Source organism: Mus musculus, chromosome 9 (genome assembly GCF_000001635.26).
Source record: "Mus musculus strain C57BL/6J chromosome 9, GRCm38.p6 C57BL/6J".
NCBI classification, from domain to species: Eukaryota; Metazoa; Chordata; class Mammalia; order Rodentia; family Muridae; genus Mus; species Mus musculus.
In genome coordinates, this window is record NC_000075.6 from 38114848 (window position 1) to 38139154 (window position 24307).

The 24307-nt window shown below is 38.3% G+C and overlaps 1 protein-coding gene across 1 annotated transcript; it reads left to right on the forward strand.

Annotated features, from left to right (window-relative positions):
• The first annotated feature begins 950 nt into the window (after positions 1–950).
• Olfr889 (olfactory receptor 889) lies at positions 951–1880 on the forward strand. The gene has a single exon (NM_146482.1). It carries the CDS (start codon positions 951–953, stop codon positions 1878–1880), a length of 930 nt encoding a protein of 309 aa, NP_666693.1.
• The last annotated feature ends 22427 nt before the right edge of the window (positions 1881–24307 follow it).

The window sequence follows — 24307 nt, forward strand, 5'->3', positions numbered from 1 at the left end:
GCAGGACAATGGAGAAAGAATTGTAGGAGAAGAAATCAGGAATGAGTTTGATCAAAACATATTGCATATGTGTATAAAAATTTCAAACAATAACAATGAAGCATAACAATACTGTATACCTTCAATAAAGCAATGCTTTTTACTATTGACATCTATGTAAGTACTATAACTACAAAGCTTTTACTCTGGGGTAAATTACCAGGAAACATAGCATTTTCAATTTTTACTCAGGCCCTTAAGATTACAAACTCATAAAACCCCCTTGGGTCATTACCAGGTGGCTCTTGTGACATCAGTAGGTGCTATTTACCAACCTCTGTGGTAGAGAAGGCATTGTAGAAAAAGATACCACCAGAAATCATAATGTAGAAACATGGATTCTCATAACCTGAAGAAATGAGGGCTCTGAAATCCCAGTCCAAGGAGCAGAACCTAATAACAGAGAATAATATTTTTCTCTGAGCTATACACCTTTAAAGCTCACCCTGCCATTTGTATGTGCCCTTTTCAGAGAGTACAGAAGCATCAGCAATGTCACTTGTAAAGTCATATACAAAGGTAAGTATTGAACTGGATGCATGATTTTCTTTCCCCCAACTACCTCTGAGCAACCCAGTGAGCCTTTGGTGTGTCTTTCTCGTCTGTTTTGAGATTACCACTGAGCCTGAAAAAGGAAGTGGATGTCAAGGTAAAACTGAGATCCTACAAAGATAATAATGGTTATTGATTCCCTGAATATTATTCCCAAAGATGTGCCTCCCATAAATTTATAATATTTCTGTGCCTTAACTACCATAAAATGTAGGGAGAAAAATGCAGAGAAGTGTGAGCTCGAATTTATCATCTTATTCTGGTTCTTAGTCTCACTTTAGTGTGATAGATTGAAGATGGATGGTACTTCACTTTAATGCTGCATTTTTACTGTCCTTGCAGATATGAAATAGGGAAGAATGGCTGTAGGAAATTCCTCTTCAGTGAAAGAATTTATTCTGCTGGGCTTGACACAAGAGCCAGAGCTCCAGCTGCCGCTCTTCTTTCTCTTCTTGGGAATCTATGTGGTCTCTGTGATGGGGAACCTGGGCTTGATTGTTCTGATTGTGTTGAATCCTCCCCTGCACACCCCCATGTACTACTTTCTCTTCAACCTTTCCTTCACAGATCTCTGCTACTCCACTGTCATAACCCCCAGAATGCTGGTGGGTTTTGTGAAGCAGAACACCATCTCTCATGCAGAGTGTATGACTCAGCTTTTTTTCTTCTGCTTCTTTGTTATTGATGAATGCTACATTTTGACAGCAATGGCCTATGACAGATATGCTGCCATCTGTAAGCCCCTGCTTTACCAGGTCACCATGTCCCATCAGGTCTGCCTCTTGATGACAGTGGGGATGTATGTGATGGGGCTTGTGGGTGCCATAGCCCACATTGTTTGCATGCTGAGACTCACCTTCTGTGAAGGCCACATAATTAATCACTACATGTGTGACATACCCCCTCTCCTGAAGCTCTCCTGCACAAGTACCTACATCAATGAGCTGGTAGTTTTCATTGTTGTGGGTGTCAATGTGATAGTTCCTACATTGACTATTTTTATTACTTATACCTTAATCCTTTCCAACATCCTCAGCATCCATTCTGCAGAAGGTAGATCAAAAGCCTTCAGTACCTGTGGCTCCCATGTGATAGCTGTTTCTCTTTTCTTTGGAGCTGCAGCCTTCATGTATCTTAAGCCTTCTAGTGCATCTGTGGATGAAGAGAAATTATCAACCATTTTTTATACCATTGTGGGCCCAATGTTGAATCCTTTCATCTATAGCATAAGGAATAAGGATGTTCACATTGCACTGAGAAAAACTTTGAAGAAAAGTATGTTTACTTAAATAGAATCTGTATTTTTTATAGACATAATTCTTAAATATGTATCCTTTATGACTAGGGAGCAGACTGAAGAAATATTTCATTGTGAGAATATTTTTGAGGCATTTCCTAAAGCCATTCTTCCCTATGTCATATCTGCAAGAGCGGTAAAAATGCAGCATTAAAGTGAAAGCCCAGGTATCTTTAATCTACCACACTCAGGTCCTGGAATTGACCCACAGTTTTTTATTTCAGTTTAAGTAATATAAATTTTATTGAGAATTCCTGAAATAGTGGTTGTCTTTCCCCATTCTGAACATGGATAACACTCTAACAAATCGCTGAGAAGTCATAACCCTCTTTGGCCAATAGTGGAAAGAGGAAAATCCTCTGAAAGGGTAGGTTTTCAGTTTTCCTTATTCTAAAAGGGTAGATACAGAGGAATCCTTTATAAGATATTTGCTTCAGAGTGGAGAGTGTTAAATCCCATATCTGTCTCCCCAAAACTGGAAAAGGAATACACATACTTCTTTTGTGGTGGGGATCTGAATGTCTACATTCATTTCTTACTCTTAATTGTGATGTCACTTCTCTAAGTAAAGCTTTCAGTTGCTTATATTCCTGTTTAATGAATTAGACTCACAGGTTTGTATTTTTGTTGTTGTTGCTGTTGTTTGTTTTGTTTTTTTTATAGTTTTTAAATGACAGAAACTAAACATAAATATTTTAAAGCACTTAGGTGAGAATACTGTAATATCAAAGTTATTAAACACTAGTGTAAATTAAATCAACTATCATGAAAATTTCAAACATAGAGAAAGTGAAGCATGATTAACCTATCATCCTTTTAAGGTAGAAAGAATAATTTATCTGTAATCTTCTAAAAGTATAGGTATCATTTTGAGTATTGAAAATAAATCAAGGGGCTGGTGAGATGGCTCAGTGGGTAAGAGCACCCGACTGTTCTTCCAAAGGTCCAGAGTTCAAATACCAGCAACCACATGGTGGCTCACAACCATCCATAACGAGATCTGACGCCCTCTTCTGGAGTGTCTGAAGACAGCTACAGTGTACTTACATATAATCAATAAATAAATCTTTAAAAAGAAAAAGAAAAAAAAAGAAAATAAAACAAACACATTTTTCTTTTTTATTTAATTGGGTATTTATTTCATTTACATTTCCAATGCTATCCCAAAAGTCCCCCACCCACTTGCCCACCCACCCACTCCCAGTTCTTGGCCCTGGCATTCGCCTGTACTGAGGCATATAAAGTTTGCACAACCAATGGGCCTCTCTTTCCACTGATGGCCGACTAGGCCATCTTCTGATACATACGCAGCTAGAGACACAAGCTCTGGGGGCAGGGGGGAGTTACTGGTTAGTTCATATTGTTGCTCCACCTATAGGATTGCAGATCCCTTTAGCTCCTTGGGTTCTTTCTCTAGCTCCTCCATTGGGGTTCCTGTGATCAATCCAATAGCTGACTGTGAGCATCCACTTCTGTGTTTGCTAGGCCCTGGCATAATCTCACAAGAGACAGCTATATCTGGGGCCTTTCAGCAAAATCTTGATAGTGTAAGCAATGCTGTCAGCGTTTGGAAGCTGATTATGGGAACAAACACATTTGAGTTACCATGTACCAGTACATTTTCCTACAGCCTTTTAAATCATGATAATTTATATATAAAATGCTAGTCAATATTATACTCAGAAATGGAGAAATCCAGACTCTTTGCTAAAAGTACATATTTATTTTATTATTTTATTGTTTTGTAGAGTGTGTTTGAGGGGATTATATCCCAACTCTCTTTCATGTTTGGCAAGTGTCCTACCACAGGGCTACATCTTAAGGACCACTTTGAATGGGTACATTTAGTGGCTGTGCCACTAAATATTGATGTCAGTAGTTTTAGAAAAGGTGTCTCACTAGATCACCTAGTAAACCTCTGGGATGATGTATAAAAGATTTCATATTAAAGGTTTTAGTTTCTCAAAAACTTGAAAGAGGGAAACGTCCTTTCCACTTTGGTCTTTTCTCATAGTCATAAAGCAGTTTGATAAAGAGGTGATGACAAATCTGTTGTAATTCCAGTGCTCTGAAAAATTAATTTAGATCATTCAAGATAAGGAAACCTATAGTAGATTTTATCCTCATGGACTTCAAGGCAGGTATGTGAATATATGGACCTGCTATGTCTTAATTGGAGATAATGTGAATAAGCAAGTTTACTATTTGATGGCTAACAGAGTGTTTTAAATTTAACTTACTGTAATTAAGAGATCTATGAAACAAAATTGCCTCCATCCTGAAAGACCCAAAGACAGATGGAAACAATGTTAAGGACCATTCTTGTACAATTTTAAGGAACGTGTTGTTTATCACAATCATGGTCAAAATGTGAACCACTGCCTCTACTTCTATAAACAAATCTTGCTTGCTCAAGACAATCATGAAACCTGCCATTTGCTAAAAGCTGTGATTGCATATAAACATGGTTGTACTTAGGCAATGACACGTGTGTGTATATCAAAAGAATGTAACCTCCTGATTGCGCGATGTATATCTGCAAATAAATGGAGTCTCACTGCCATTATAAACCCCTGTCTTGTGTGGCTTAGTGCTACACCATGGAAATCTAGAATTCCATGTATAGCCCTGGCCAACCAGTATCTGAATAAATGCCCTTTGTTAAAATGTATTCTCTGTCAGAGTGGTGAACACCCAGGATCATATTTTGATGTCCCAATGAGATATGGGCATTTGCTGGAGCTGCCAATTCTTCTGACCTGTGTTTAGTCCCTTCAGACTCCTACCTTGGGGCCTGAAATGTAAATAAGAGAGGCTCAATGCTTGGGGAAACAACTGGCAGGTTTTCCATGACTAGAATGTGGAATAGAACTAAAGGTGTAGTTAAGGACACTGACTGAAGCACAAATTTGGTTGAATTAAAGAAAACCTGGAACCAGAGTTAATTTTCAAGTCAGAGGTACTGTCTGGACAAAGCTCCCTGTCATTGTTTGGTTTCCTGAGGGCTCCAGCCATGGAAACTGAGAAACTGGGAGACCCATACTTGAGGAACCCACAGGAAAGCTGAGATCAAACTTGGTTGTTGCATATATAAATGAAGGTTTTTGTATGGTGTTCTCTTTTTAAGCTTTTGTTTGATAGACATGTATTTTCTGGTGTGCTCACAAACTTGTTGCAGTGTTGAATGGATTGCTTGTTATGTTGCTTATTGTTCTTGAAAAGATTAAAACAATGTTGTCAAAATCTTCCATTTATAAAATGTGGATGAACTGTATTCTGTCTATCTGTTGAATTTTTTAGTTGTCTCTGATCCTTATGTTTCTATGTCCTTATTGATCTTTTCCAGTTAAGGTAACCATAGAAAACAGAACCTCAATGATGTCATCTCTCAGAGTTTCCTGCTCTCTCTGCTTTCTGCTCCTGTACGCTGTTCACTACTGCAGCTGCCCCACCCAGAGTCTCTTTTCTCTGAGCATTCCCTTTTCTCTCCTATCTCTGATTACTGGCTCTGGTCATTGGATTCAGTTTTGTAGAAATTCAGGTGTCTTGTAGGTATAGATACTATTAAAATGTTGTTTTATACTGTTGTACATTATTGAAAAGCTGGTTCTGGGATTGGATATAGATAGCTTCCTCCCACCCCCACCTAATTCCAAACATACGTTTTAAAAAGTTTCCTCCATAATTATGTCCTGTGTCAAGTGGGGCACTTGACTTTGGGCCAAGGAGAGAAAAACAAAAGAGCACAGGAGAAGACACTGTATGCTGTAACACAGCTATAATATAGAATATTACCAGTGGGGATTATTGCTATTCCTCACAGTTTTGGTTTTATTTAACTCTCCAAAATTTATGCCGAAGTATGAACTTTATCTCCTGTTTTGTAAGACTAAAATGCAAACTTTCTGTGCTTCAGGATTTATAAGTTCATTGGGTATGACAAAAAATTTGTAAAATCCATAACAAAAAGTTAACTTAAACTTATCAAAAAGGGTTGATAATTAAAAATCTATACATAGGCAACCCTCATTTACTACAACATACTAATATATATATAATCAATTTGATTCAACTCTCCTTTTTTTAAATAAATATTTTAAAAATAATAGCCATGTAACTTCACCACCATTTTGATTAAGGTGACTATGTGCTATAAACCAATTAAGGAGCCAAAAATAAGTCAGTAAGATGTTTTGATTAAGATTTTTTTCATTGCATGATAAATTTTGTCCTAGAAATATTAAAAAATAAAATAAAAATAACAGATGAGGACAAAAAACCAGACTTTGCTGAAGATAGAACATAAGATGAATTCATGTTTACTAGACAGCACCTATAAGCATTTATATAAAAGGATTAAATATAAAAATGGAAAGCTTTACAGGTGGGACAATATAGGCAATTTTATCTTTTTACCTTTGCAATGTTCTTTACTCTAATACCAGAGCACCCAGTAACATTTGTGAAACAACATTAAAGAGGTTATGATAATCAAAGATTTAAATAAAAATGTTTACTAGTTTTATTTCTCAAAACTGGATTATAATTGAGGTTTTGTTTACTATGTTCAGTAAGTTTTTACTCTATTTAAAATGGATAAAGAAACTGGAGAGAGCATACACTAGCAGCTTGACAGCGCCCCTGAAAGCTCTAGAAGAAAAGCAAGCAAATACACCCAAGAGAAGTAGATGGCAGGAAATAATCAAACTCAGGGCTGAAATAAACCAAGTAGAAACAAAAAGAACTATACAAAGAATCAACAAAGCCAGGAGCTGGTTCTTTCAGAAATTCAACAAGATAGATAAACCATTAGCCAGACTAACCAGAGGGCACAGAGACAGTAACCAAATTAACAAAATCAGAAATGAAAAGGGAGACATAACAACAGAAAGAGAAGAAATTAAAAAAACATCATATCCTATTATAAAAGTCTATACTCCACAATACTGAAAATCTGGATGAAATGGACTATTTTCTAGACAAACACCAGGTACCAAAGTTAAATCAGGATCAGATAAACCATCTAAATAACTCCAGGACATCTATAGACACAGAAACAGTCATTAAAAGTCTCCCAAACAAAGAAAAGCCCAGGACCAGATGGGTTTAGCGCAGAAAAAATTAATCAGACCGTCAAAGAAGACCTAATATCAATACTCTTTAAACTATTTCACAAAATAGAAACAGAAGGAACACTACCTAATTTGTTCTATGAAGCCACAATTACTCTGATACCTAAACCACACAAAGACCCAACAAAGAAGAGAACTTTAGGCCAATTTCACTTATGAACATCAGTGAAAAATTACTTAATAAAATTATCTCCAACCAAATCCAAGACCACATCAAAACAATCATCTATCATGGTCTATTAAGCCTCATCCCAGGGATGCAGGGATGGTTCAAAATATAGAAATCAATCAATGTGATCCACTATATAATCAAACTCAAAGAAAAAAGCCACAGGATAATTTTATTAGATGCCGAGAAAGCATTTGACAAAATTCAATAACTCTTCATGATGAAAGTCTTCGAAAGGTAAGGAATTCAAGGCCCATACCTAAACATAGTAAAAGCAATATACAGCAAACCAGTAGCCAACATCAAACTAAATAGAGAGAAATTTTAAGCCATCCCACTAAAATTCTGGACTAGCCAAGGCTGTCCATACTCTCTCTCTCTACCTATTCACTATAGTACTCAAAGTCCTAACCAGGGCAATTAGGCAACAAATGGATGTCAAAGGGATACAAATTTGAAAGGAAGAAATCAAAATATCACCTTTTGCAGATGCTATGATAGTATACTTAATTGACTCCAAAAATTCCACCAGAAATCTCCTAAACCCGATATACTACTTCAACATAGTGGCTGGATATAAAATTACCTTAAACAAATCAGTTGCATTCCTTAATCTCAAAGGATAAATGAGCTGAAAAGAAATTAGGGAAGCGACACCCTTCACAGTAGTCACAAATGATATATAGTAATTTGGTGAGACTCTAACCAGGCATGTGAAAGATCTGTGTGACAAGAACTTCAAGTCTCTGAAGAAAGAAATCAAAGACCTCAGAAAATGATATGACCTCCCATATCCATGGACTGGCAGGATTAATATAGTCAAAATGGCCATCTTGCCAAAAGCAATCTACATATTCAATGCAATCCCCATGAAAATTCCAACACATTTCTTCACCAAGTTAGACAGAGCAATTCTCAAATTCATTTGGAATAACAAAAACCAAGGATAGTGAAAACCATTCCCAACAACAAAACAACTTCTGGGGGAATCACCATCACTGACCTCAAGCTGTATTACAGAGCAATAGTAATACAAACTACATGGTATTGGTACAGTGAAAAGTAGGTAGATCAACAGAACAGAATTGAAGACTCAGAAATGAATCCCCACACCTCTGGTCACTTGATCTTTGACAAAGGAGCTAAAACCACCCAGTGAAAAAAAGACAGCATTTTCAACAAATAGTGCTGGTTCAACTGGTGGTTAATACATAGAAGAATGCAAATTGATCCATTCCTATTTCCAGAAATCCAAGTGGATCATGAACCTCCACAGGAAACCAGAACCACTGAATCTAATAGAAGAGAATGTGGGGGAAAAGTCTTGAACATATGGACCAGGGGAAAAGATCCCTGAACAGAATACCAATGGCTTATGCTCTAAGATCAAGAATAGACAAATTTGACCTCATAAAATTGCAAAGCTTCTGTAAGGACACTGTCAATTATACAAAAAGGCAACGAACAGATTGGGAAAAGTTCTTTACCAATTCTAAATCTGGTAGAGGGATAATATCCATGTATACAAAGAACTCAAAAAGTTAGACTCCAGACAACCAAATAGCTTATTAAAAATGGGATACAGAGCTAAACAAAGAATTCTCAACTGAGGAATACTGAATGGCTGAGAAGCACCTAAAAAAAAAAAAAAAAAAAAAAAAAAAAAAAGGTTCAACATACTTAATCATCAGGGAAATGCAAATCAAAACAACCCTGAGATTCCACCTCACACCAGTCAGAATGGCTAAGATCGAAAACTCAGGGGACAGCAGATGCTGGTAAGGATGTGGAGAAAGAGGAATACGCCTCCAATCCTGGTGGAATTGAAAGCTGGTACAACCACTCTGGAAATCAGTTTGGCAGTTATTCAGAAAATTGGACATAGTTCTACTGGAAGATCCAGTAATATCACTCCTGGGTGTATACCCAGAAGACACTCCAACACGTAATAAGGATACATGGTCCACTATGTTCATAGTGGCCTCATTCAGAATAGCCAGAAGCTGGAACCCAGATGTCCCTCAACAGAGGAATGAATACAGAAATTGTGGTATATTTACACAATGGAATGCTACTCAGCTTTTAAAAACAATGAGTTTATGAAATTTTTAGATAAATGGATGGGTCTGGAAGATATCTCCTTGAGTAAGGTAAACGGATCACAAAAGAACACACATGATATGCACTCACAGATAAGTGGATATTAGCCCAAAAGCTCAGAATCCTTCTTAGAAGGGGGGAAAAATACCCATCAAAGGAGTTACAGAGACAGCACTATGGCAGACGTCAACAAGGGCCTGCTGACAGGAGCCTGATATAACTGTCTCCTGAAGGCCTTTGCCAGTGCTTAGCAAATACAGAAGTGGATGCTCACAATCATCCATTGGATGCAGCATAAGGTCCCCAGTGAAGGAGCTAGAGAAAATACCCCAGGATCTGAAGGAGTCTGAAGCCCCATAGGAGGAACATCAATATGAACTAAACAGTACCCCCAGAGCTCCTTGAAACTAAACCATCAATCAACATGGTGGGACATGTGGCTCTTGCTGTATATGTAGCTGAGGATGGCCTAGTTGGTCATCAATGGGAGGAGAGGCCCTTGGTCCTGTGAAGATTCTATGCCCCAGTATAAGGGAAGGCCAGGACTGGGAATCAGAGTGGGTGGTTTGGGGAGCCTGGGGAGGTGGGAGGGTGGAGGGGGAAGGGGGAAGGGGATAGGCGATTTTCAGAGGGGAAACTAGGAAAGGGGATAACATTTGAAATGTAAATAAAGAAAATATTTAATAAAAAGAAAAGAAAATATCATTCCGAGTGAGGTAACCCAATTACATGGTATACATTCACTTATAAGTGGATATTGGCCCAAAAGCTCAGAATACCCAAGATACAATTCACAGGCTAGATGAAGCTCAAGAAGAAGGAAGACCAAAGCATGGATTCTTCAATCCTGTTTAGAGTCGGGAAGAAAATACTCACAGGAAGATATAGGGAGACAAAGTGTGGAACAGAGACTGAAGGAAAGACTACTCAGAGAATGTTCCACTTGGGGATCCATCCCATACACAGTCTCCAAACCCAGACACTATTGTGGATGCCAAGAAGTACTTGCTGACAAGAGCCTGATATAGCTGTTTCTTGAGATAAATACAGAGGTGGATGCTTGCAGTCAACCATTGGACTGAGCACAGGGCCCCCAATGGAGCTTAGAGAAAGGACTGAAGGAGCTGAAGGAGTTTGCAACTCATAGGAAGAACAACAGTATCAATCAACCAGACACCCCACAGTTCCCAGGCACTAAACCACCTACTAAAGAGTACATACATATGGAGGCCTTCAGGAGATGCTGCAGACCCTCTGGGTCCCTATGTCTGCATGGAACGGGTCTCTAGTTGCAGGTGGGCAAAGTGTTGGATAAGATGACAGACAGATGCACACAGGAGAGGTTGTGTAGAATCTGAAATGTATTTGACAGGTCAAACATCAAACTTTTTATAGTACAGAGAATACAATGGGTTGGAAGTCACAGCAGGCAAGGTACATTGAAGTTGCCAGGTGCAAAACAAAGGAGTGACTTCAAAAGGATTTACAGGAACCAGGTAAATGTTTACAGTAATGATAAAGCAGTCCTGCCTAGGATCAGTTTAGTGACAAGCAAGGATTTTACACTCTAGTGTTATACCTTTGAACCTTGTGAAGGCTAGCACCAGGGGGTTCTGCTCTTGGCAGACCTCAAGAATAATGCAATATCACAACCCTCCTAATTTCCTAGGCCTTGCTAAATTCTTATATTAGTGTAACTTTTAAGTATCTGGAGAATCTCCATTTGTCAGGAGAATATACCAACTTGCTTTTAATATGCAGTGTAGCCTGTACTGAAGATTTCTATCTCAGTGAGATTCCCTGGCTCTTTCTGCAGACCATTTGAGCCACTGGCTCTGTCTATTGTAATGCTTAATTAGTTACTGAATAGGTTAACTTCCTTACTGCCTTCTCACATGATTCTAAGCTCAGCAGCTTCTGGGATCTTGGAACACTGGGGAGACTAACTATAACAGAATTTAATCTTAAAAGGCATTTATAATAAAATATTAAAAGAGAGCTCGTAAATCCATACATCAGACTAACGTGGGAATAGAGTATGAGTATGAGAACGCCAAAACTCCAGGAGGTGAGCTTCCTTGAAACTCTCTGCCTCATGAGTGAATATAACACTTGGGAGTTTAGACCCTTGCCCTGAGTAGAGCTTTCCCTGATAGGGAAGGCACAGGTGAGTCAATCCCAATGGTGTGAGAGAAGAAGGGCTGGCTTAGCCCTCATCAGCTATAGTTCTTGGAAGAGTGAGTCTGTGCCTGAACTGGGTAGTACAATGGAGCTGGATCCAGAAATCTCTGTGTTGGGGAGCTAGCCCTAAGTGTATGAGAGTAGCTAAGTTGGTCTTGCCATCTGCAAGTGGCAGCACTGGGTCGGTTAGCAGTAGCAGTGCTGGAGAGCTCATCCTGGTGGTGCTGATGTGATAGAGGTGGGTAGCTCAGTTTCAGGACTTGGAGTTAATACCCCCAAATCTCCAGTTTGCCAAAAGACCTATAGATTGTCTCTCTTTACCTATGGTGTATTCAGGCTAACAGAAATTGACTTTGAGGGTATGTCTGGTCTATTTGTCTTTGCTGCCTTGTTAAACTTTAGATATTTGTTTAAACTGACTCATACAAGGAACTGTGATATTCTGTAATAATGCAATATGGAAGGACCAAAGAATAAGATTTTCAGTCTCTCTATGGGCTGAATTTATGATTTGGATTTTTATGTTGGTACTAAAAAGGCTTCAGTTCAAGAATTGTGATTTTTAAGGCTTAAATTAAATTAAATTATTTCTCTTAAAAAATTAAGAGAAATAAGACTGTGAAATCCTAATATATGAAGTTGTAGACTGTTAAAGAAAAGACATGCAAATTAATAGTAATTCACCTTATAAATAATCAAATTCTTTAATGTGATCAAAAAGAAGCTTATGATTATGCTAAATACAAATTCAGTTATTTTACAGGGACAGGGTTTATTTAGGCTTCTTTATAAGTTTTCACGGTTTACCCTAAAGCAAGCAAGCTACTGAAAACAAGTCAAATTTATTTACAGTCAGGCAAAATTATTAGATGATCCTCAAAACTTCTCAGAGAGCTGCTCAATATGATATATAGAACTTTTTAATAAGAACGGCTTTCTGTGATAGACAAAAATGCCAGGTCTTGATGGAAGTCCTACAGTTTCTTCCAAAGAGGTCTCTGTCTGAATTGTGCTAATGTTAACTCCTGGGCAAAACTGTCCTATGTCTCACCAGCAGGCAGGATCCTGCCTAAATGATGGAGAATTGACTACTCCTGTTTGCCTCACTAAGGTAGGACAGTCTCTCAAGTTTCTAACACACAGTAGTGTATCTGGGATCTTTTGGTTCTGGCAGTAGAAGGCTGAAGCTGCCCTGTGCGGCCAACAGAGTTAATGTTGTCCTGTGTGATTGCTGAAGACTGAGGCGACTCTGTCTCTATTACAGAGATTGACAAGGAATAGCCTGGGTAATCAACCAGATTGCTGTTAAATCTCTGTTATCTTAACTGATACCAAGCCCATTTGGTTTATATTTCCTTTCAAATTTATCTTTCTCAGATCTGATAAGCTAAATGTCATTATAAGCTTAGTAGTAGCTGTATGATCAGTCTATTTCATATGTAAAAGTTAGATCTTGGTTTTTCTTCAGCAATTCTGTCTCTTGGTGAGAAAATTAAACTCGAAAAACCAGGTTTCAACTTTCAGCATTCCTTTATTTAGAAGACCTTGCTACTGCTTTCAGTAATCCAATACTGTGTCTCACAATAAAAGATTGGATTGAAAAAGGAAAAAGGAAAAGGAAAAGGAAAAGCTCCAAGGAAGTACAAGTTGTAGAGCTCTGCGGATATGAAAGCTTATGTGAGTTGTGAGGGTTTTGTTTGGTTTTGTTTTCTTGTCTGTTTGTTTGTTTGTTTGTTTGTTTTCGAGACAGGGTTTCTCTGTATATCTCTGGCTGTCCTGGATCTCACTCTGTAGACCAGGCTGGCCTTGAACTCAGAAATCCTCCTGCCTCTGTCTCCCAAGTGTTGGGATTAAAAGCATTCGCCACCACTGTCTGGCGAGTTTTTGTTTTTGTTTTTGTTTTTTTTTTTGTTAACTAAATTTATTTACTCACTTTATAACCCATTATCAGCCTTTCCTGTTCTCCCAGTACCCATTTAAGCAAGACCTCTCCCCATTTTACCTTTCCATTCTCTTTTGAGAAGAAGCCCCACTATGGGTGTCAACTCCTCTCATCTCCTCCCCCACACAACAAATGGCTGTATGACTAGGCATATCCACTCCTGCTGGGGCAGGCAAGGCTGTCCATTTAGGGGTACAGGATCCACAGGCTGGCAGGCAACAAACTCAGGGACTGCCCCTGCTACAGTTTTTGGAGGACCCACATGAAGACCAAGCTGTTCACCTGCTACATATGTGCAGGAGGCCTAGGTCCAGCACATGTTCATTCTTGTTGGTAATTCAGTCTCTGGGACCCTCACCCCCACCCAAAGGTTCCAGGTTAGTTGACTCTTTGGTCTTCCTATGGAGTCCCTGTCCTCTTCAGGTCTCTCAATCTTTCTTACAACTCTTTCGTAAGGCTCCTTAAGCTCCATCTACTTTTTGAGTGTGAGACTCTGTCTCTCTTTCCATTGGCTGCTGGGTGGAGCCTCTCAGAAGACAGTTATGCTAGGTTTCTGCCTGCAAGCAAAAAGGGAATATTATTAATAGTGTCAGGGATTGGTCCTTGCCCATGGGATGGGTCTCACATCAGGATAGTCATTGGTTCACTATCCTCAGTCTCTGCTCTATCTTTGTCCCTGAACATCTTGTAGGCAGAAAATGTTTGGTGTTGAAGGTTTTGTAGGTGGGTTGCTATTCTTATCCATCTACTGGGAGTCATGCCTGGCTACAGTAAGTGACCACTTCAGGAGTCATATCTCCCACTGCTAGGAATCTTAGCTAGAGTCGACCTGATAGACCCTCTGAGGCCTTTCCCCATCTCAGGTCTTTGTCATGTCCTTGAGATAGTTTCCCTCTCCTCCACCCCACTTATCTTCCTCCACTCTTCCCTGATTTCCCCATATATGATCTCCCCAGCCCCTATCCCGGTTTCTTCGGAATCCCCTTGTGCACCTAGCTCCCTCCTTTTATCAACCTCTCATATCTATTCAACCATTCTTCCTTGGGTACTCACTGTTATTTGGCTTCTCTGGGACTGTTGATTATCTTGCACTTTATGGCTAATATCTACTTATAAGTGAATACATATCATACATTTCAGGAGACCTAGTGCTTCTAATTCTCATGGTTACTGTTGACAATTGAGTCATTAAGGCCGTAAGGAGAATATAAATTTCCATAGGGGAGATTAAAGTTATGGTTATTACATACCACTATGAATAGGTACCTACTGCGAATTCAAGAATTTGATTCAGGATATAACTAAAATTGTGATTTAATTTTAAATTACTGTGATTACAAGATCTGAGAAAGAAAACTGCCTCTAGCCTGAAAGCTCAACTGACCTAAGAACAGATGGAATGTTAAGGGCCATTCTCGTCTGGTACAATTTAAGGAAACTTGTTTTTCACAATAATTGTGATCATATGAACTGCTGCTTCTGCTTCAGTGACCAAAGCTTGCTTACTCAAGACAAACATGACATGTAGTAGAACATGTCTCCTTGTTATATGTTGGAGCATCATTTGGGTATATGCCTAGGAGTGGAATAGATAGGTCCTCAGGTAGTACTATGCCCACATTTCTGAGAAAACACCAGAATAATTTCCACAGTGGTTGTAGCAGCTTGCAATCCCACCAACAATGAAGGAGTGTTCCTCTTTCTCCACATCCTCTCCAGCATCTTCTGTCAACTAGTGTTTGATCCTAGCCATTTTGACTGTTGAGTGGTGGAATCGTAGGGTTGTTTTGATTTGCATTTCTCTGATGACTAAAGATGTTGAACATTACTTTAGGTGCTTCTCAGCCATTAGAGTTTCCTCAGTTGAGAATTCTTTAGCTCTCTACCCCATTTTTAATAGGGTTATTTGGTTCTCTGGAGTCTAACTTCTTGAGTTCTTTGTACATACTGGATATCAGCCCTCTATCAGGTATTGGGTTGGTAAAGATATTTTCCCAATCTGTTGGTTGTCGTTTTGTCCTATTGACTGTGTCCTTTGACTTACAGAAGCTTTGTAATTTTATGACGTCCCATTTGTCTATTGTTGATCATAGAGTATAATCCATTGGTGTTCTGGTTAGAAAATTTCTCCTTGTGTCCATGTGTTGGAGGCTTTCCCCTACTTGTTCTTCTGTTGGATTCAGTGTATCTGGTTTTATGTGGAGGTTCTTGATCCACTTGGACTTGTGCTTTGTACATGGACATAATAATAGATCAATTTGTATTTTTCTAAATGTTGACTGCCAGTTGAACTCAGCTCCATTTGTTGTAAAGGCTGTCATTTTTTATGTTGGATGGTTTTAGCTCCTTTGTCAAAAATCAAGTGACCATAGGTGTGTGGGTTCATTTCTGCATCTTCAATTCTGTTCCATTGATCTACCTGTCTGTCACTGTACCAGTACCATGCAGTTTTTATCACAATTGCTCTGTAGTACAGTTTGAGGTCAGGCATGGTGATTCCACCAGGGTTCTTTTATTTTTGAGAATAGTATTTGATATCCTGGGTTTTCGTTATTCCAAATGAATTTGAGAATTGCTCTTTCTAACTCTATGAAGAATTGAGTTGGAATTTTGATGGGGATTGAATTCAATCTGTAGATTGCTTTTGGCAAGATGTCCATTTTGTCTATATTAATCCTGCCAACACATGAGCATAAGAGAACTTTCCATCTTTTGAGACCTTCTTCAATTTGTTTTTTCAGAGATTTGAAATTCTTGTCATACAGATATTTCACTTGCTTGGCTAGAGTCTCACCAAGTTATTTTATAGTTTGTGAAAGGGTGTCCTTTTCCTAATTTCTTTCTCAGCCTGTTTATGCTTTGAGTATAGGAAGGCTACTGATTTGTTTGAGCTAATTTTATATCCAGCCACTTTGCTGAAGTTGTTTTCAGGTGTAGGAATTCTCTGGTGGAATTTTTGGGGTCACTTAAGTATACTATCATATCATCTGCAAATAGCAATATTTTGTCTTCTTCCTTTCCAATTTATATATTTTTTACATCCTTTTGTTGTCTAATTGCTCTGGTTAGGACTTTGAGTACTATATTGAATAGGTAGGGAGAGAGTGGACAGTTTTGTCTAGTCTCTGATTTTAGTGGGGTTGCTTCAAGTTTCTCTCCATTTGGTTGGATTTTGGCTACTGGTTTGTTGCACATTGCTTATACTATGCTTAGGTCTTGGCCTTGAATTTCTGTTCTTTCCAAGACTTTTATCATGAAGGGGTATTGGATTTTTTCAAATGCTTTCTCAAAATCTGCTGAAATTATCATGTGGTTTTTTTTCCCTTTGAGTTTGTCTATATAGTGGATTACATTGATGGATTTCTGTATATTGAATGTTCCCTGTGTTCCTTGGATGACATCTACTTGATCATGATGGATGATTGTTTTGATGTGTTCTTGAATTCAGTTTGAGAGAATTTTATTGAGTATTTTTGCATTGATGTTCATAAGTAAAATTGGTCTGAAGTTCTCTTTCTTTGTTGGGTCTTTGTGTGGTTTAGATATAAGCATAATTGTGGCTTCACAGAATGAATTGGGTAGTGTTCCTTCTGTGTCTATTTTGTGAAATAGTTTGAAGAGTATTGGTAGTAGTTCTTCTTTGACTATCTGATGGAATTCTACACTAAACCCACCTGGTCTTATGCTTTTTATTGGTTGGGAGGCTTTTAATGGCTGCTTCTATTTATTTAGGGGTTGTGTGGCTTTTTAAATAGTTTATCTAATCCTGATTTCACATTGGTACCTAGTATCTGACTAGAAAATTGTCCTTTTCATCCAGATTTTTCAGTTTTGTTGAGTATAGGCTTTTGTAATAGGATATGATGGTTTTTAAACTTTCTTCTGTTTCTATTGTTATGTCTCCCTTTTCATTTCTGATTTTGTTAATTTGGATACTGTCTCTGTGCCCTGTGGTTATTCTGCCTAAGGGTTTATATATCTTGTTTAGTTTGTCAAAGAGCAAGCTTCTGGATTTGTCCATTCTTTGTCTAGTTCTTTTCATTTTTACCTCTTTGCTTTCAGCTCTGAGTTTGATTATTTTTTGGTGTCTACTCTTCTTGGGCACATTTGCTTCTTTTTGTTCTAAAGTTTTAGGTGTGCTATAAAGCTGCTAGTGTATGTTCTCTCTATTTTCTTATTGGAGGCACTCAGAACTATGAATTTTAGCACTGATTTCATTGTGTCCCAAAAGTTCCGTTATGTTGTCCCTTCATTTTCATTAAATTCTAAAAAATCTTTATTTCCTTTCTTTATTTTTTCCTTTACCAAGTTATCATTGAGTAGAGAGTTATTCAACTTCCATGAGTATGTGATCTTTCCATTGTTTTTCTTTCTATTGAAGACCATCCTTAGTCTGTAGTGATCTGATAGGATACATGGGGTTATTTAATCTTGTATCTGTTGAGGCCTATTTTGTGAGCAGTTATATGTCCAGTTTTGCAGAAGGCACCATAAGGTGTTGAGAAGTTATATTCTTTTTTTAATATTGTGAAATGTTCTATAGATATCTATTAAATCCATTTGGTTCATAACTTCTGTTAGTTTCATTACATCTCTGTTTTCTGTCTCTTTCCACAATCTGTCCATTGTTAGAGTGGGGTATTGAAATATCCCACTATTATTGTGTGAGGTGCAATGTGTGCTTTGAGTTTTAGTAAAATTTCTTTTAGGAATATGGTTGCCCTTGCTTTTGTAGCATAGATGTTTAGAATAGAGAGTTCATCTTGATAGATATTTCCTTTGATGAGTATGAAGTGTCCTTTCTTATCTTTTTTTTTGATAACTTTTTTGAAAGTCGATTTTATTCTATATTAGAATGGCTACTCCAGATTGTTTCTTGGTACCATTTGCTTGGAAGATTCTCTAGCCTTTTACTCTGAGGTAGTGTCTGTCTTTGTAACAGAGGTGAGTTTCCTGTTTGCAGCAAAATGCTGGTTCCTGTTTAGATATCCAGTCTGCTAGTCTATATTTTTTTATTGGAGAATTAAGTCCATTGATGTTTGAGTCCATTGATGTTAAGGGATTTTAAGGAAAAAGTGATTGTTGCTTCCTGTCATTTTTGGAGTTAGAGGTGCAATTATGTTTGTGTGGTTATCTTCTTTTGGGTTTGTTGAAAGAAGATTACTTTCTTGCTTTTTCTAGTGAGTAGTTTTCCTCCTTGTGTTGGAGTTTTCCATTTATTATCCTTTGTAGGGATGGATTTGTGGAAAGATATTGTGTAAATTTTGTTTTGTCATAGAATGTATTGGTTTCTCCATCTATGTTAATTGAGAGTTTTGCTGGGCATAGTAGCCTGAGCTGTCATTTGTGTTCTCTTAGGGTCTGTATGACATTTGTCCAGGATCTTCTGGCTTTTATAGTCTCTGGGGAGAAGTCAGGTGTCATTCTGATAGGTCTGCCTTTATATGTTACTTGACCTATTCCCCTTACTTCTTTTAATATTCTTTCTTTGTTTTGTGCATTTAGTGTTTTGATTATTTTGTGATGAGAGGAGTTTCTTTCCTGGTTCCAGTCTCTTTAGAGTTCTATAGGATTCTTGTATGTTCATGGGCATTGCTTTCATTAGACTAGGGAAGTTTTCTTCTATAGTTTTGTTGAAGATATTTACTGACCTTTTAAGTTGGGAATCCTCACTCTCTTCTAAACCTATTATCCTCAGGTTTGGTCTTCTCATTGTGTCCTGGATTTTCTGGATGTTTTAGATTAGGTACTCTTTTCATTTTCCATTTTCTTTGAATATAGTGTCAATGTTTTTTGTGGTATCAGCTACACCTGATAGTCTCTCTTCTACCTATTGTATTCTAGGTTTTCTATATCCAGGGTTGTTTCCCTTTGTGATTTATTTATTGCTTCTTTTCCATTTTTTGATCCAGGATGGTTTTGTTCAATTCCTTCACCTTTTTGCGTGTGTCTTTCTGTAATTCCTTAAGGGATTTTTGTGTTTCCTCTTTAAGGGCTTCTACCTGCTTGCTTGTGTTGTCCTGTATTTCTTTAAGGGAGTTTTTATGTTCTTCTTAAAGTCCTCTATCATCATCATGAGATGTGATTTTAAATCTGATATTTGCTTTTCTGGTGTGATGGTGTATCCAGGATTTGCTGTAGTGGGAGAACTGGGTTCTACTGATGCTAAGTAGCCTTGGTTTCTGTTGCTTATGTTCTTGTACTTGCTTCTGGTCTTCTGGTTATCTCTAGGGCTGCCTGCTCTTTCTGTCTCTGACTGGATCCTGTCCCTCTTATGATCATTTTGTGTCAGAACTCATCAGTATCCAGATGTCTCTGTGATCCTGTGATTCTGGGATCCTGTGATCCTGAGATCGTGTTGTGTCAGAGCTCCTGGGAGTCAAGCTTTCTCTTGATGTTGCAGGTTTGGGTGGGGAGCAAGAACCCTGAGTTTGCTCCAGGCCCACGTGCAAGCTGGAAGGACCTGTTCTTCTTGCTGGGCAGGGGTTTACATTTTCCTGGTTCCTGTTGGGGTTCCAGTTACACTGGGTGTTGGGAAAGATATTGTGGCCTCAGTTGTGATCTTGAGTGTGTCTAAGCACCAGTGCTCCAGTGTTCAAGTGCGCCAGTGTTCCAGTGCTCCAGTTTGATCTTTTGGGAGTCAAGCTTCCTCTGTGATCATCTGATCCTGTAATCCTGGTCGTTTCAGAGCAACTGTGAGTTGGTCTCTCTCTAGGTATTGTAGAAGTGGGTGCAGAATCAGCACCCCAGGTCTGCTTGGGATGCAGGCTCAGACTGGAAGGAACCCGTGCCACTGGCCATGCAGGGGTTCCTGAGTCCCTGGATCTCGAGGGACCCACTTACTCTGGGTGTTGGGGCAGATGTTGTGGCCTCTCCTATGATCCCGGGTGTTTCAGAGAACCGGGGAGTCAAACTTCCTTCGGTTGTTCTTGGACTGGGTGGAGAGCTAGTGCCCAGGGTCTGCTCAGGGCACAGGTTGAAGCCTGTTACATGTGATCTTTTTATTTGTAAAGAAAACGTGTTTGTTTACAATATAAATAAATAACAATTTACATTGTAAAGCACGGTTACTGGTAATAAACAGTATTATAATGTCTAGGACCCAAAAAGGAGAATATATATATGATGTTTGTCTTACTTAGACTTAATTTACTTAGTAAAATCACTTTAAGATGTATCCAGTTTCCTACAGATGATATATCTTCAATCTTATCTATGGTTGAAAAAAATCCACTGTGTATATAATCATCATCTTTACCCATTCTTTGTTTTTTTTTTTTTTTTTGACACCTAGGTTGCTTCTATTATTAGTGTTTTAAAAAGTGTCTCTGGAAAATATTGACTTGGAGTTTTGAGTGAATACCAATAGGTGACAGAGCTGGGTCATATTGTAGTTCTATTTCTATTACCTTGAGAAATCTCTATACTGATTTTTATGGCATCTGGAAGAGATTACTTTTCCAGCAGAAGTATAAAACAATTCCATTAAATCCACATCTTCTTCAGCATTGATTTTAATTGTTTGCTTGGTGGCTGCCATTTTGAACAAGGTGAGATGGAATCTCATTGCTTTTGTTTGATGATTAGTGATTTTGAACATTTAAACTGCCTATTATTTCTTTGTTATGTGTCAAATGTTTGTACATTGCATTAGGCTAATCATTGATTGTTTTGTTTAATTTCAGAGTGTTTTATGTTTGTTTTGTTGTTGCTGATTTGAGATAGTGATCCTTCACATAATATATAGATACTAATTTTATTTTTATATTCTGTTAGCTGTGTTTTCACTCCAAGTATTGCTATTTTTTAGTCAGAAGCTTTTTAAAAATTTAAACATTTTATTTATTTATTTATTTATTTATTTATTTACACTCCTGTGACTAGATTGGCCTTAAGTCCATAGTAGATATGATACTATTGTTATTCTGTTAAATGTACATATATAAACATGATTCTTAGTGAATAATTCCTATCCCCACAGTTCAGTGCATCTATAAACCCATATCAGAGAGCTTCTTGAAGTAGATGTCCATTGATATAGACTGTCTTATGATTAACTAGTTGAGAAAACAGACTCTGGGGTGCTCAACAATAGAGATGTTCATATCATACCTCTCCCCTTAGGTTCAGGTTCCAAGGACCATCCTTGGCTTGGAGAGAGGTTCCAAAAAGAGGGGATTTTTTGAGGAGCAGTGGAAAAAAGTAAATGAAAGTCAACTGTGGGTCCAGACTGGTGACCCAGGTTCTGCTGAGATGGCTTTCCTGACTGTTTCTTCTCTGTGTTTTGCTCTGTTCTGCACAGCTTTTTCTTGATATTTTAAAAGATCTGTGTTTGAGCTCACAATCCTCTCACATCATTCTTCAAACTATTGAAGTGATAGACATATACCATCATGCCCAACTCACTCCATTTTCTTGGTACATATTGACATATAGACTGATTAGATAAAAAGGCTTTAGGAATGATGCCTCAATATAAATCTATATTGAGATCCTGACTTGGACATTGGGGAGCATAGACTCAGCAGAGATATTTCTGGCTCCTTTGAAAATTCAAGTTTTTCCATCATTAGAGGTCTTCCTATATTTGTTTATATTATAGCTGCACTAATTTAAATTTCCAGCAAGAAAGTAACAGTGCTCCTTTGGGCACATGTACTTACCAATGTTTACAATGATATATGTTTCCTTTTTGAGGATAATAACTTTGGCTATAGGAAGATGAAATCTTGATATAGTTTTGATTTATATTTCCTCATGTCTGAGAATATGATTTTTTTCATAATTTTATTGAATATTTGTGACTCATTTTTTGAGACTTTAAGTTCATATCATTTGCCTATTTACTGACTTTTTTTCAGTTGGTTAATGTTATTTACATATTTTATTATTTTTATTAATTGGTTATTTAATTTATTTACATTTCAAATGTTATCCCCCTTCCTGGTCTCTCCTCTGAAAATCACCCATCCTATTCTCCCTCCCCTTTGTCTCTAAGAGAGAACTCCTCCACCACCCACTATGCACCCATTCCTGCCTCACCCCTCTAGTATTCTCCCGTACCCTGGGGCATCAACCATCCACAATGGGCCTCTCCTCCCATTGAAGATAGATAAGGCAGTCCTCTGTTACCCACAGACTCATTCATTTATATTCTTTGGTTCATGGTTTAATCCCTGGGAGCTCTTGCGGGTAGGGGTGGGGTCGAGTTAGTTGATATAGTTGTACTTCCTTGGGGTTACAATCCCCATCAGTTCTTTAGTCCTACGGCTATCTGTTCCATTGGGGTCCCCTGGCTCAGTCCAATGTTTGGCCTTGAGTATCTGAATACGTCTTAGTCAGATGCTGATGGAGTCTCTCAGGGGGCAGCCATACTAGTCTCCTGTCCTGGAGCACTTCTTGGCATTAGCAACAGTGTCTGGGTTTGGTGTCTGCGCATGGGGTAAATCCTGAGCTGGAGTAGTCTCTGGATGGCCTTTCCTTCAGTCTCTGCTCCATTTTTGTCCCTGCATATCCTTTAGATAGAAACAATTCTGGATTAAAGATTTTAAGATGGGTTGGTGGATCCATCCCTCAACTGGGGCCCATGCTTATCTATTGGAGGTGTCCTCTTCACGTTCTACCTCCCATTTGTTGGGTATTTTGGCTAATGTTACCCACTTTGGGTCCTGGGAAGTTCTTCCTTCCCTGGCATCTGGGACTTTCTAGTAGTTTCTGTCACCCCCAAACCCCACTGCTACTTATATTTATTCATTCTACTGGCCCTCTGGATTTCTCTCCTGTGCCTTCCCATACCTGGCCTTGTGCTCCTTTCTAATATCCACCTATGTCCCTCCTTCCCTCTGTCTCCCCTGATTATTTTGTTCCCCATTTTAAGTAAGATTGAAGCACCCAAACTTCGGTCTTCCTTTTGTTAAGCTTTATAGGGTCTGTGAGTTATATCATAGGTTTTCTGAGGTTTGGGGGTAATATCCACATATCATATGTGTCCTTTTGGGTGTGGGTTACCTCACTCAGGGAGATATTTTCGAATCCCATCAATTTGCCTGCAAAATTCATGAAGTCATTGTTTTAGTAGCTGAGTAGTCCTCCATTGTGTATTTGTACTACATTTTCTATATCCATTCTGATGAGGGACATCTGGGATGTTTCCAACTTCTGGCTGCTATGAACATAGTGGAACATGTGTTCTTGTTATAAGTTAGGGCATCTTTTGGGTATATGCCCAGTAGTGGTATAGCTGGGTCTTCAGTATAACTATTTCCAATTTTCTAAAGAACCACCAAATTGTTTCCCAAAGTCATTGTAACAGCTTCCAATCCCACCAGCAATGGAGGAGTATTATTCTTTCTCTACATCCCCTCTAGCATCTGCTGTTGCCTGAATTTTTTTTTTATCTTAGCCATCTGAGAGGTGTGAGGTGGAATCTCAGGGTTGTTTTAATTTGCATTTCCCTGATGAGTAAGGATGTTGAACATTTCTTTAGGTGCTTCTCCACCATTGGATATTCCTCAGTTGAGAATCCTTTGTTTAGCTCTGAACCCCATTTTTAAATAGGGTTGTTTAGTTCTCTGGTGTCTAACTTTTTGAGTTCTTTGTATATTTTGGATATTAGCCCTCTCTCAGATGCTAAAGAGTTTTTCCCAACTGTAGGCAGCAATTGACAGTTTCCTTTGCCTTACAGAAGCTTTTCAATGTTATGCTGTCCCATTTGTCTGTTGGTGATCTTAGATCCTGAGCCATTGTTGTACTGTTCAGGAAAATTTCTCCTGTGCCAATGTGTTCAAGGCTCTTTCTTGCTTTTTCTTTCATTAGATTCCATGTATGTTGTTTTATCTCGAGGTTCTTGGTCCACTTGGAGTTGAGCTTTGTATAAGGAGATAAAAATGCATCGA